Genomic DNA, 13,364 nt, shown 5'->3' with positions numbered 1-13,364 from the left:
ATGACTAAGAGATAAAAATTGATCAACTTAAATCAACAAATACTCAGAAAATACAGTGTTTAAAATCGGGATAAAAAGTACCAAAATAATAAAAAAAATCATAAACAATTTCAAAGAAACATTTCAAAATTCTATCATGAAAAAGACTTTTTGCATAAAAAAAAAATAAGATGTCAAGATCCATTAATGTTTCATCAACGAGAAAGGGATTTAAAGCTAAATAAAGCGTCAAATACTACCTTATACGGAAAATATATACGGCGGATACGTTTGATATTATTGAATCGATGCTGCGTAATTGCCAGCTGCCACCATCTGGCCTCTACTAATTTTAAGATTAGTAAGCCGCATTGCATTAATGGTTACGCCGCAATTATATGAAGCTCGAGTATTCGCCGTTCCATAAAACGTAATTGGAGTGGACGGCCGACGTTTTCTACTAACCTACCTTTTCGCATTGCGCGTTTAATGTCCCTTAGAATTTATTATTATGTCTGGATACATTCCGGGCATGCGATAGGATGATCGGTATTTCCTTTTCTTCATTTAGCGCGTTTTCGATCGGATTATGCATCAAATCTGTACAATAATCGTAAGCTAAAAACAAAATTATAATTGACGCTAAAAATAGAAATTTCTTCTATACTTTGTTACAAGCCGATTTTATAATTTTTACCCAAAATCTCTCTCTCTCTCTCTTTCTAATTCTTTCATTATTAAGCAAATTTTTATTAAATAAAATCTTTTTTTACATATTTTGTTGCACTCTGTAAGCATAGCTTTATAGCTGTAGTAATATTGAGCAAAAATACAATTCCATTTTGTTAAAATCGAATTTCCTGCGAAACGCAACGTGCGTGATGCAAAATGTCGATAAAACGCTGCGGATGTATTTATTGTATTCCCCGAATACGGTAAGTATTCCTTGGCAACGTGTTACGTTTGTTATTACGTCGCCGATGGCGGTGAAAGTAACGAGGGATTAGTTAAAAAAAAAAAAAAATAGTTTCGCAGGAATTGATGTTTCTGCTCGCAACTTCCACGGGACGCGAAGATACGGTTTGACTTTCGCGTTCCAATCGATTTAATGACAACCGGCCTGTTTCCAACCAATGCTTTCCCTTCTGCATGATGGCTTTTTTAATGCCCCTCGTTGCCTTAGTTTATGATCGTCTTTTTAACCCTTTCACAGCTTAGCACAGCGACATCCTTAATTAAGCGCACACGTGAAATCTTCTTTTCTCTCGACTTTCCGCTTAACGGTTGTCAATAATTGCAATTATTACAATTATTTAATCTACGAAATATTACTTCTTAATGCATCAATAATGAATGTCGCTCTTACCAATTTATTATCCATTTTCATATATTTTTGTTTGATAGAGAAAGCAAGACTTAAAAAAATATGAGAACTTTAATCAAGTAAATTAAACAATTGAATAAAAATCAATTAAGTATGCCACATAACTTATGGAAATATTTTTTTATAAAAATTGTTAATTGATTTATAAAATGAAAGGATTATTATAATTTCTTCCTCTTTTTAATTTTATTTTATTGTCACGATATACGATTATATATTAATTTAGAAAAGAATGAAATCTTATTTAACTCGCAATGAATATAAGAATAAAAGATATACTTGATGGTTGTATCTCTAGTTCTTAACTTGGACGAAATTGGGTGTTTGCCAAACCGAACTCGTTAATTACTCTCTCCTGCCGGTATATAATCAATTCACAAAAGTCACGGTCAAGAAAGTTAAAAAGTTGAATAGCTTTGCATATCCTCCGTAACACACATTCGTGTCCAAATACGAAAAAGTTCGAGTATGCCGCTACTCCAAGAAATTACCGTACCGTTTCACGGATATTTCAAGTACGAGAAGAGTTCTATCTGATACTTGTAGTTATGCATGCGAACAATGTTTACCCGAGAAAAAAAAGCGAAAAGCAGATGTATCATTTTCTTGCATCACCTTTTCATATTTTTTGCTCTATATGAATAATTTTTCATATCAAAAATATTATGGATTTCTTAATTAACCCTTCATCTTTGATTCGTGATCGAGATGAAAGAATTATTTTTCTATCAATAGATTTCATTCAAAATTGACAAAATTAAGACAGCAAATTCATCTTGACCGATTGAATAAGACTCGCGTTACGAAGATTGCAGTTCAATTGCATTTCGTGAACCTTCTTGATAAGAAATCACCCTCGTCGTTTTCGTCGGGATCTAAACAACATCGCAGTCAACGAGGCAATTTAAGCCTAAATATGATTAAGGATCATATCCTTTCTCCGTAGCTCAGGCCGCTCTCGCCGTTCGCCCATTTCTGCAGAAATCGCGAACTTTCGTCCTAGACGATTCAACGACTAGGAAACCGCCGGCCGTCCATCCATCCGGGAAGCGAAGTTCCCCCTATCGCTTCTCGCATACGGAGCAATCAGCCGGGAAGCAGAAGGCACGGCTGCTCGCCGCCGTGGCAGACATGCAACCATCAGCAACAAGTAAGACCTTATAGCACGGTGATCAACTTGGCCGTACGTTCCCTTCTCGTTCTATCCATTTCAGCCGGGTCGGCCGGCTCGCTACTTCGCCAACTCTTGCCGCGTATACGGAATTCACTTAAGTCGAGTCGGGCGCATCGCTCGCTCACGCCGAGACGTGATCTAAATTGCACCGCGGTACCGCACGCGGCATAAACACGCGTGTTACGCTCACGCCAAGTGGAGGAAAGTCCACGCCGCGTGGCCTGATTGATGCGAGAAGTGGAGCTTATTCCCGGCTCGATGGCCCGAAAGAATAGCGATTGTTCTGTCGTGATCGAGAGGCCGATCGGACGACGATAATCGGATCTTGCGAGTAAGCGCTCTTGGCGAGAAGAGAAAAAGCGGAGGGAGCGGAAGCTTCCAAGTAAAATGCAACTCGCTGTGACTTTTACTGGATCGGAAAAGAATCGATAAAAGGATAAATAATTTTCCACGTTCGCGTTTGTATCGGAGGTGAACGTTCACTCGCTTACAGCCATACATGAAAAATACCGTTTGTGTTAATTCATTCAACTGTGAAGCATGTCATTTTGGCTTTATGACGTTTAAGTGGCATTTTGTGCTCAAGGCATCGAACGACATGAAAATACAAGTTCCAGGATCGCGGACGGTAGTGTTCGTGACTCGAAAGTAATCAAAGTAATCACGGAGGTAATGCTTGCATGGCTAGGTCTTGAATGAATCCCGCATAAATTTTATTATTTCCTATGAGAAAAGATAACATAATATGTGTAACAATGTACGCGGGATAATTTTTAAGAAAGTCCGTGTACACGAATAAAAATTCATTCATACGCGGTGCCATTCCCTTAACAATTACAAGTGTCATCTTCGCTGTCGTCATTATCTCAATTGGGGCGAAAGATATGGATTACCTTCCCCCTCGGTATTATAGCACTGGTAGCAGTCTTTAGGGCCGTTCGCAATCGGAGTTTGCGGGAAGCGTAGACGTAGTAGCGGGCGCTGGAAAAGAAGAAGGAGCAAAGAAGGGGAGGGGGGGGGGGGTTGGAGCGGGCGAGAGAGAAAGAGAGAGCTAGCGCGGGGAGAAAAATAGCTCGGTTGATGATTACGGGTTACCGGGTGGCGGGGGTCGCCTCGACCACGACCCTCTTTTACCGCTACCGCACGGCGTAGCTGCCGCGTATTAATGCGATACACGATAGCCTGGTGGCTATTAAATAAAAAATATGAGAGCAAAATGGCTGCTTTCGCGGCGATACGTCACTGAGAGGCGTGATTTGTACCGAAGCCCGAGCTGGTGCGCCGGGGTAAAAATTAGTCGATCCACCGTGTACCAGAAAGGGGAGAAGGGGTAGGGGGGGGGCAGCAGACAAGCGCGCGGGGGGAGGGAGGGGGAACGAGCGGCCTGCCCCCGCTAGAACAGGGAGTCGCTGAATTTCGCCTGCAGTGATGTATCAACAACATAATGCACAGGTTCGTTGCATTTTGATCGGCTCCGTCAGCGCTTTAACCGGGTAATCTCGCGGCAGTACATTTCGTACGGCCGGATCTGCGGGCATCTTGCTCGACCTTACGCGCCTTTGTTCCACCCGAAATTCCTCAGCGAGATGCAAATCGACGCGGGCTTCGTTCGCGAAGGTTTTCAGCACCGATCCGAAAGCAATCCTCGCGTACGACGAATTTCGGCACTCGATTACGTTTTCTTTTCATTAATGGCTCGCTAATTATGGATAATTTAAAAAAAAATATATCAATCTCAAATCGATTTTATTTATCTACTTGCGCTTCCTTGAAACCTTTTTGCTGGTCGCTAGTTGATCATCGGGTATTATGACTCTTCGCGCAATGGCGATGTCTTGACGCGAAAAATGCAGTCGTCCGCATATCTTTCCCCGTGAATGGTGCGCGAGTCAGTGGAGGAAAGTTTATTCGAGTTTCATAAAGGAACGAAAGCTGGAGAGCCGTGCGCGCTCGACGGGGGGCCCCCCGCCGTGTATCGTGCGTTCGCGCCGGGTGATAATTTCCGAGAGACGACAGAAATGGATTGGCGAAGTATGTTTCGCTCAACGATCGAAAAATCCAGCCATCCGGCTAGATAATCAGCGTTTTATTAGTTTACTTCAGAGACAATCAGGCGCTTCTATCATTGCTCGCACTAATTCGCTAAGATAGTAAGTTGCCTTAGCCATTAGATAGAAGAAAGAGAAGTGAAGTAATAAATCATGAAAAAGAAACCAGAGAAATTTTTCTATGCATATAGAGAATCTCGGATTTATTATTTTAATTTAATATTATGGCAGTTCTTTAATTGCTAAATGTGAAATTTGTAATTAAGTAATTAAAGTAGAGAGTAGCTTGTTATTTCGTGTAAAAATTATAAATTTAGATATTCAGTCGTACTTGTTTTTAAAATAATTTTGCCATACTTCATACCTTGTCATATTATTTATAATGTTTTTTTTCAACAAATAATAAATATCTGTTATTTCTATAATTATAAGAATTGGAAAATTTCTATTTTTAGAGAGAATTCTAACACATAATATTCGTCATTATTTCCACGGTCTTTATTTTCCTTCCGAAACGTGCACGGATTCGTGAAAATGGCGGTGTTTAGTGTGGCGAATTACCGGCGCGACGGTTTCGTGTCGAGTTGATCGAAGAACGCTTTCGGCTCGCTTGAACCTTTTACGTCGGAGATTCAGGAGAAACGGCTTCTCTCTTTCTCCCTCTCTTCTTCTTTCTTCCTTTCTCCCCGTGTCTTCGCGCGCCGCGGCAGAAGTGACGAAAAAGGGCAGTAAACGTTTTACGCGAGGAAACTTTCGTAGAAGTAATGTATCCGCATACCGTTTAGAGAAATAGTAAGTATTAAGTAGGAAGGTACCTCCTTGCACGCTACTCACGAAAAACGATACTTTAACGCGGCAAAAGGGAAAAGTCTGTGTATTTGATTTCAGTTTGTTTCTTAAATATTCGCCGTTTAGCACGAGAAACTTGTTTTGCGTTTGCTTCACCGTACTTGCTGTCGCGCTAAAGACTTGATTCTCGATCAAAGCTTCTGTGTATCAAACTATTACGCGACAAATTTAATTTACTATTGTTAAATAAAATTCTTAATACGTTGTCTTTGAATATCAATTGCTAGGAAAATCAAATTTTGAGAAAGTATTCACTTGGATTCATTAATGATAATTTATAATATAATATTAGAAGAATATTTTCAAACATGACCGTCATTAATTAAAAAAAAATGTGATAAAAAGAAAAAGAAGTTCATATTGGGATTAACAATTAATTTTTAATTATAGTATAGCGATCCGACCGCCTTCTTCTTCTTCTTTCTCGGAAAAGATCGCATTATGTTTCAGTCTTCGCACGCATTTGCCTTTTTGACACCATAATGCGATTTGCGTGTTATGACAGCGATAAATTCAAATTAACAAATTAGATGTCCCTGGATGCTGTCTTTAAGCAGCAGCAAGAAACGGCCGTCCAAGCGTGAAAATATTTAATAGGCATATCCACCGTACACGTTCTCGGCGAAAACACATTAAAATGAGCAAATTAACTTCCCTTGACTGCGGATATTTTTCATCGAGTCTACCTTGAACATCACGAATGTATTTAGTAAGAAACCAATCTACTATTTTACATACATTTTAATTTAATACCGAGTAAAAAACGTTAATTAAACTCAAATAAATGTTGGATAATCTTACAATCAAATAATTTGACAATAACCAATACAATTATATATAACCAAAACAATTTCTCAAATATAATCTTCACGATGTCTATTTAAAAAATAAGGATAATAATAAAATTTTTATTTTTCTTGCTTTCTCCCGAAAATTGTCAACAATTGTCAAGGATTACCTAAAGAATTTAATTTTCATAAATGGCTGAGCAGGTTTCTGCTAAGAATCTTTCTCTCTGCACGAGACAAACCTCGTTGGTGTCTACGAAGACGAAGAGGAGGGAGGGGTGAGGGATAGAAAATGCAGCGTGTGAATGCGATGTGATCTATGCACGGCGGCGGTCCGGCGGGCGCTGATTTGATGCCGTGTAATTCGATAGATGCGAATTCCCTCCGCGAGAGACAAGACGTCGTGCCGCGTCTAAACGAGTCGTTCCCTCAATCGCTCTCTTCTCGCCCGCGTATATACCATCCGGTCGCGACTCACGGTATAATTGGGAAGGGGTATAAAAATTCGATCGCGCCCAGCCGTAATTTCGAGGATACCTCGTGGTGGAGGCCGGCTTGTCATAAACCGGATTTACCGTCGGGGTTCGTAAAGTTTATGAGGATCGGCGAAACGGTATATGGCGCGTGGAAAGAAGAGACGGCGCTGTTTGTTCGAGAAACAGGGAGGGGAACCGAAAGGGTGGCCACGGGGAGAAGAGCGTAGGTGGGCAGAAGGGAAGTCCCTGGGAAGTCGGGTTCATGGAACCGCGCGAATTGTATAAATATGTTATTGATATACGAGCCGAGGATGGCGTGAGGTGGATTACCCGGAAACCTGGTACCCAGGTTCAAGGAACACGAGCCGGGCTTGAGCCGAGCCCGGGTCCGGTCAAGAAAATCAGGCGCGACCTGATTGCATCGCCATTTTCATAAATCGATACCGCGTCTGGAAGATATGCGTTCTTGATTTATACCATGTAATACATTCAAAGCTGCATTGAGTTGCAGTCTTTTGAACGTCTAGATTTGAAAATACGCCGACCTATATGATTTTAAAAGTAAAAAATACGATATAAATGTGCATATATATGCAAAGTTTCCCATAATTTTATAACAACATCTTAGAAAATTCGTAATCTACAATTATTGTAATCTATAATTATATTAACCTTCATAATTTATAAAATAATTATTTGAATTTTAGAATTTTATTTTTTTTTTTTTCAATGTAATTTAACACACATCGTGTAATTCCGTAATATAAAATTCTACAAAGCGAACTGCAGATGGTTTTCTATAATAGATTATTATACGTCGCAAAACATAACGTATGCGACATGCAAGGAGCAAAGCATAATAAAATTATATAAATTCTTTCGAGTTCCTCATAAAAGATGACATTAATCGACGTAAATCGACGTCGCTCATCGTTTCGCGGATTCGAGTGCGGCCCGAATCGCTGTCATCAAAGGCCCATTCGGGGATTAGCTTCGCGCGTACAAGGGTGTACGTAACGCAATTAACGAGCCGACAATTAATAACCTGCCGTTGTAGATGCTGGTAGAGTCGTTCGATCGTAGCGATGCACGTCGACTCGCGCGCGTAGAGAGTTCGTAAGTACGTGTAAGTATAATGTTCCGCACCCGTCCCTCCCATCTACCGCTCTATCCCGGGTCCTCTCTTCTCCCTTCCCCCTCCTCCTTTTTCTCCTTTCCTCTCACGCCGTTTGTTCCCTTTCTCTTTTTCTCTCTCGTATTCGCAGGCTCGCTCCCTTTCCCTCGTGTGCGCACCTAAAACGCAAGAAAGGGAACGTAATAGCCTTGCATGATGCACAGCCATTAATCCGTGTATATACCCTTCCATACTTTGGAGGAATAGACACCTCGTACGCCTCGGTTTCATAGCCGGTTCATCAGCCGGATATCTCCCTGCTCTTTCTCTCCCTCTTCCTCTCTTCCCTATTCTCCTCCCGTTCTCGCTCCTTCCTGTCTCTTCCTCTCACTACCGATGATTTAATTTCGACGCGCGCTCCGCTACGACGTGACTTGAGACTTCTATATCATACGAGTCAATTCGTTTTATCGATTTAAAAAGAATGCAGAATAAAAAAATAAAAATTCAGATTTGCGTTAATGAATCTTCCCACATAAATTATAAATATCGTCTATTTTATCGTCACATTTGGCAAGATAATTATGATATTGCGATATCTCTTTATTAAAATTATTTCAAAGATGACGTTAAATATAATATAATAGAAGTTTAATGGCTTTATAAAAATACAGTTAAGGAAGAAATAAAAAATATGATAATATAATTAGTATGTCTTCTATTTTTTATTTCTCATATTAATACAACTCAACCTTATTTTCTTGACATCAAATAGCAGATTTATCATATTTAATCATCAATTATCATTGCTTATTTTTAAGAAAAAACAAGTTTCAAAAATTTTATTCGTATCGAATCTACGAGTTGCTTCGTTTGGAAAAATACACTTTTATATTCGGAATTGATGAATCCTGAGAAAACTTTTACCTATTTTCGCTTAGTTCACCATACACCATACACACTTATATTTTTCATCGAAATAATACACTTCGAAACTTTCTACCCTCCCTCCCAGCTATAATTCCCTTCAAATGTGACGTCGAGTCGTATCGTTTTCCTGACAGACAGTTCCAATCACGGGTCGTCATTCGGTAGCACGCCCGTTTCTCTTTTCTTGCCTGCTCATTCATCTCTCCATCTGTTCGTGCACTCACACCACCAACGGTCGATCAATCGTGAATCGTAGACGGTGCTTATGGCAGGTGAATGTATCGCGCAGATAACATCGCCGCTCGAAATGGAGTCGATCGTTCGTAATCGCTGACTTATCATATCGCGGTTGATTGGTCCTTAACGATTAGAATCAATAACTCGAACGGCGATCTTTTTTTCTTCATTTACGCGGATTGACATAATGGCCCTTTGCGTAAGTGCTGTCTAAAAGATAAATATCGTCGGTGAATACGTTGTAGGAATAGACAGGTCAAGATTTAATATAAATTGGAAAGGAAAATGGTAACTAGAGCTCTCGCATAAAGATATGTGAGTGAATATAATAATAATAAAAAAATAATAACAAAATATTATTGGATGTAAAGTATCATTTGATTCTAATAAATTTGATTTGCATATTGAGTGCCGAGTTCATTTAATCGATATTAATACAATATTTATTACTGTACAATATTTATTAAATTAATAATTTGTGATTTGTGTAATTTTTCTTGATAAAATTGTATTATAACATAAATATAATAGTAAAATTGTTCTTTTGCATGCATAAGGTTTTTATTTTATACAAACCAATATCCGACGCGATTGCCATCGCTAATCGTAAAAAAGCAGAATAAAAACATACGCGCGTATAAATATACGTGTATAAAACATTTGTATTGCTGACAAAGCCATCGGACCGTAACTTGTGATGCGCACTTCCGTTACGAAGGACACATCGCGTCGCAAATCAGCTGAACATTTCACGCGACTCGTCGCCGTCGTTTATTTTTCTCGAAATGTAGATCATCGGCGGGATCTCGTTTTCGCGGCGATAGATTTCTCTCTGCCACGGCTGGCGAATTGAGACGAGCGATCGAGAGCGAAAAGGAAGCAGCTGTCTCTCATCGGGGCACGATAAATACGATACGGTGCCGCGCGCAAGACCGGCTGATATGCATTTTTAAAATTTGGTGCGTCCAAATGAGATCGTAAATACGGGCTGTTCTACGTAATGAGCGTCCCGACGAGTACTCACCTGTAGGAACATTTCGCCGTCGAGGTGATGATGGTCGTAAGCAGCGAGCGCTGCCAACTCTCTCGCCCTGTAATGCGAGTCGTGGTGTGAATTCTCCTCTTTATCCTTGTGCATCACCACTGTAACAGAGTAAAGTAGATTATGGAGATATGAGCTTGCAAATCAGAAAGTCGGTGTAATGAAAGTCACTCATTCATTGAAGTGCTCGTTATGATCTTTATACCGTACGTCAATCTCAATCTCTCTCTCTCTCTCTCTCTCTTTCTTCTTTATTTTTTCGACATTTTATCATCCCCTATTCTTTCTTATTCTTTGAATCAAGCAACATGAGCAACATATAATTGAATCTGGTTTTCTTTGCTTTATAATCAATTCTATAGTAATAATTAATAATTAAATCCTATAGATATGTTACCTTTTGTTGGGTAAATAAATATAATTTATTTATTTAAGTAGGCTGTATTGGTTTATTTAATGTATTTATTTAGTTATATAATATTATTATCATATTATTAATAAATTTAATTAATTAATTTTTATGAAGTTAATTAATTTTATGAAACAAAGTTATTATTTCAAGTTACCATCCTCGATCCTCGTTCTTCCAAATTCTTTAAATCACATTGCAATAACAAGTTAGATCTTTCTTATCATAATTTATGTACATAATCTATATAATTTATTCCTTGCATTTCTAATGACTACATTGAGACTTCGCCGAACTCACTAATCAAGTTGATTTCTAATGTTCTCCAACAATTTCAAGGCAAAAAAAAGTGCGAAAAAATGGTCGCTTCCATACGGAAAAAAGCCGCATTAACTCTATAATATACAACGCCGGATATAAAAACCAACGGAGAAACATCGTCGAAAACATATATAGGGAGAAAGAGGATAATTTCAACAGTGCAATTAAATTTCAATCAAGCGGTTTCGCGACGTACTCATTCGCGGATCTTAAGACGCCCTTGTTCCTTGTGCTTTCTTTTTTATCACGTTGACTGCAAATCATGAAAAGAATTAGAAAGCTAAGCGGACAGCCATCTACCCCCGTCGTCATTTCTTGGTACACGAATGCGAAAACGAGGGTTCTTCTCGCAATCATAAGCAACTTTATGTGATTTCTTTATTCCACAATATAAACTCATTTCACGGCAGTTTCTTGTCATCAATCGAAAATTTATATACAATTCCATTTTTATTATATATACGAGGATAGGCGCCATTTTCTCGAAATTACAATTAGAAGTCAGTTTAGTCTTCGAATTATGATTTAATTATAAGTAAAAGAATGATATTTAGTTTATTTTGTCATATAATTATTATAAGACATGTTTATACAGCTTATTTTGAAGAAGAAAAAATTCCCGAAAGTTGAAATAAGACAAAAATATGAGACAGAAATTTAAGTACGATAGTGATTTGATTGATATTTTTTATTTATTCAATAAAATAGGAACATAATTTAGAAATGTCTTAAGAGAAGGAGAAACCGAAAGTATTATACGACGAAACGGACAGTTGGTTTACACAAGACGCCGTATGAAGGATATTCATCGGCAATTTGCATAGGCGATTGCAGATTCCGATTGAAGATTATGACCGGTTGAAAAGAACAACAACGGAATTAATATCGTGTCTTGATAAAAGCAAAGATGTGTTTCCGGTGCTTCATCCGGTCGACAATCGGCGTTACTCGAATCACATAAATTGCGCTCGCCTTATCACGCGGTGCGTTACATCGCTCGCGCATCGACTGCCCGGATTAAAAGTCATTAAAGTCAGCCGTAACAAACCGAGTCTTTATCAGATTTATCATATTATACGCTGTAACGTTGCTTGCAGTTTGCAGATTTTTATGAAAGATTAAAGTGACGATGACGTCGGCGAGGGGCAACTGAAAAGGGCGCCGGACAGTTTTTACCGTAACGCAAATTTATGTTTCTCGGCCAACGATAATTAAGGCGATTACTGTCAAAGATATAAATTTGACCGACGTTTCTATGTAGACTCGGGTGATCGATATCAGCGTTTTTCGTCGTATTTAAATCGATAATTATTCCAACTAGATAAACTGAAGTTGCCGTGCCAAGCCAAATTTTATATTGTCCGGAGAAGGAGAAACAAAGAAGAAAAGAATGAGTTTGGGAGAATAAATTCGAATTATGAACGACTAAATTAGATAGAATGTAGACAAATAATGTATGTAGACAAATTTGTGACATCAGACCGAGAGACTTATATATCACAGTGATATATAAACCTTTCGGTCGGTTCCGATGTCACAAACTTACATTCATCTACATTCATCTAATTTCTCTGTAAAAAATACGCATTCACAATTTTGAGGTTTTGTGGAGTCAAGAAAAGACGAGTCTTGACATATTCGCCTATTCTATTTGTCAGACAGAGCCTAGCTGTTGTCTTTAGCATTATGAATTATATCATGGATATTATCAATACAGCGCGAACAGATCGGAAAGCTTTGTTCCGCGCTCACATGTTGACGTCACGGCGACTTTAACGCGACCGGTTTATTATTTAACACGACGGTGGTCGCGTATGTTCTAATTATGGCGCGCATATTAAGCAGGAGGCAAGCAGGTGTATGGAACTGTAACAGATCGACGGTGTATTATAGGGTTTAAAAGGAAGTGTCGCTCACATCCTGTCACGTATCGCCGCCGTCGTGGGCCGAGCCTGCCGTTAATCCGTTTGCGCTTAAGTTGTTCGGGCATCGATAGTCCTTGGATTCTCTTGGAGGGAAAGGAGGAGAGGCGCATACGTTTTTAACGAAAAATTCGGCCTATTTTTTACGTTTCATTATCCACTGACGCATAAATTACTCCATGTGTAATAAAAACAAAAGTTTACGACATGGACATACGAATGTGGTAGACAAAGAGAAGGTTTGCGCATGAAGCTTATCTTAGGATATTAATATAAATAGAGCGTGGAAATATGTGAAAATATGTACCTTTCTATTTAAGTATTCCGCTTCAATTATCGAAATAATACTTAAATATCGCGTTCGGCTCAAACCTTTATTGATATCATTTTCAAGCTCTTCAATTAAACTTCCCTCGATCCGTGAATGAATATTTAACGATATTTGTTCACGTCTACCTTCTCGCACTTTAACGATTTGATTTTCATGATAGTGAATCATTTCTAATTTTTAATCGATATGCCTAGATATAAATCAAAATTCTTTTCAAATATCTTCTTTCAATATGGAAATCCACATTTGCGATAACACTTTAATTATTATTTAAGATTTAATTAAAAATTATCAGTGTCATCATCTTTTCTTCTTAGACAAGGATACAATTGGATGTTTTGACTTCACGATATGCAAATT

At 38.6% G+C, this 13,364-nt stretch overlaps 1 protein-coding gene across 4 annotated transcripts in view; it reads right to left on the bottom strand.

Moving 5' to 3' along the window:
• ss (aryl hydrocarbon receptor spineless) overlaps nucleotides 1-13,364 on the bottom strand; it is a 168,576-nt gene that overhangs the window by 34,108 nt on the left and 121,104 nt on the right. For all 4 annotated transcript variants that reach the window (XR_016138421.1, XR_016138423.1, XR_016138422.1 and 1 more), the window contains one exon: nucleotides 10,004-10,122. Coding sequence is in view for 1 of the 4 variants with exons in the window: in XM_089073114.1 (XP_088929240.1) it covers nucleotides 10,004-10,117 (114 nt within the window). In the remaining 3 variants the exon portion in view is untranslated. The remainder of the gene's footprint in view (nucleotides 1-10,003; nucleotides 10,123-13,364) is intronic.

The sequence above is a fragment of the Pogonomyrmex barbatus genome, unplaced genomic scaffold, assembly GCF_055798465.1.
Source record: "Pogonomyrmex barbatus isolate J1 unplaced genomic scaffold, ASM5579846v1 scaffold14, whole genome shotgun sequence".
In the NCBI taxonomy this organism is placed as follows: domain Eukaryota; kingdom Metazoa; phylum Arthropoda; class Insecta; order Hymenoptera; family Formicidae; genus Pogonomyrmex; species Pogonomyrmex barbatus.
Note: the sequence above shows the minus strand (reverse complement) of the source record. Positions and strands in the feature narration are given on the sequence as shown.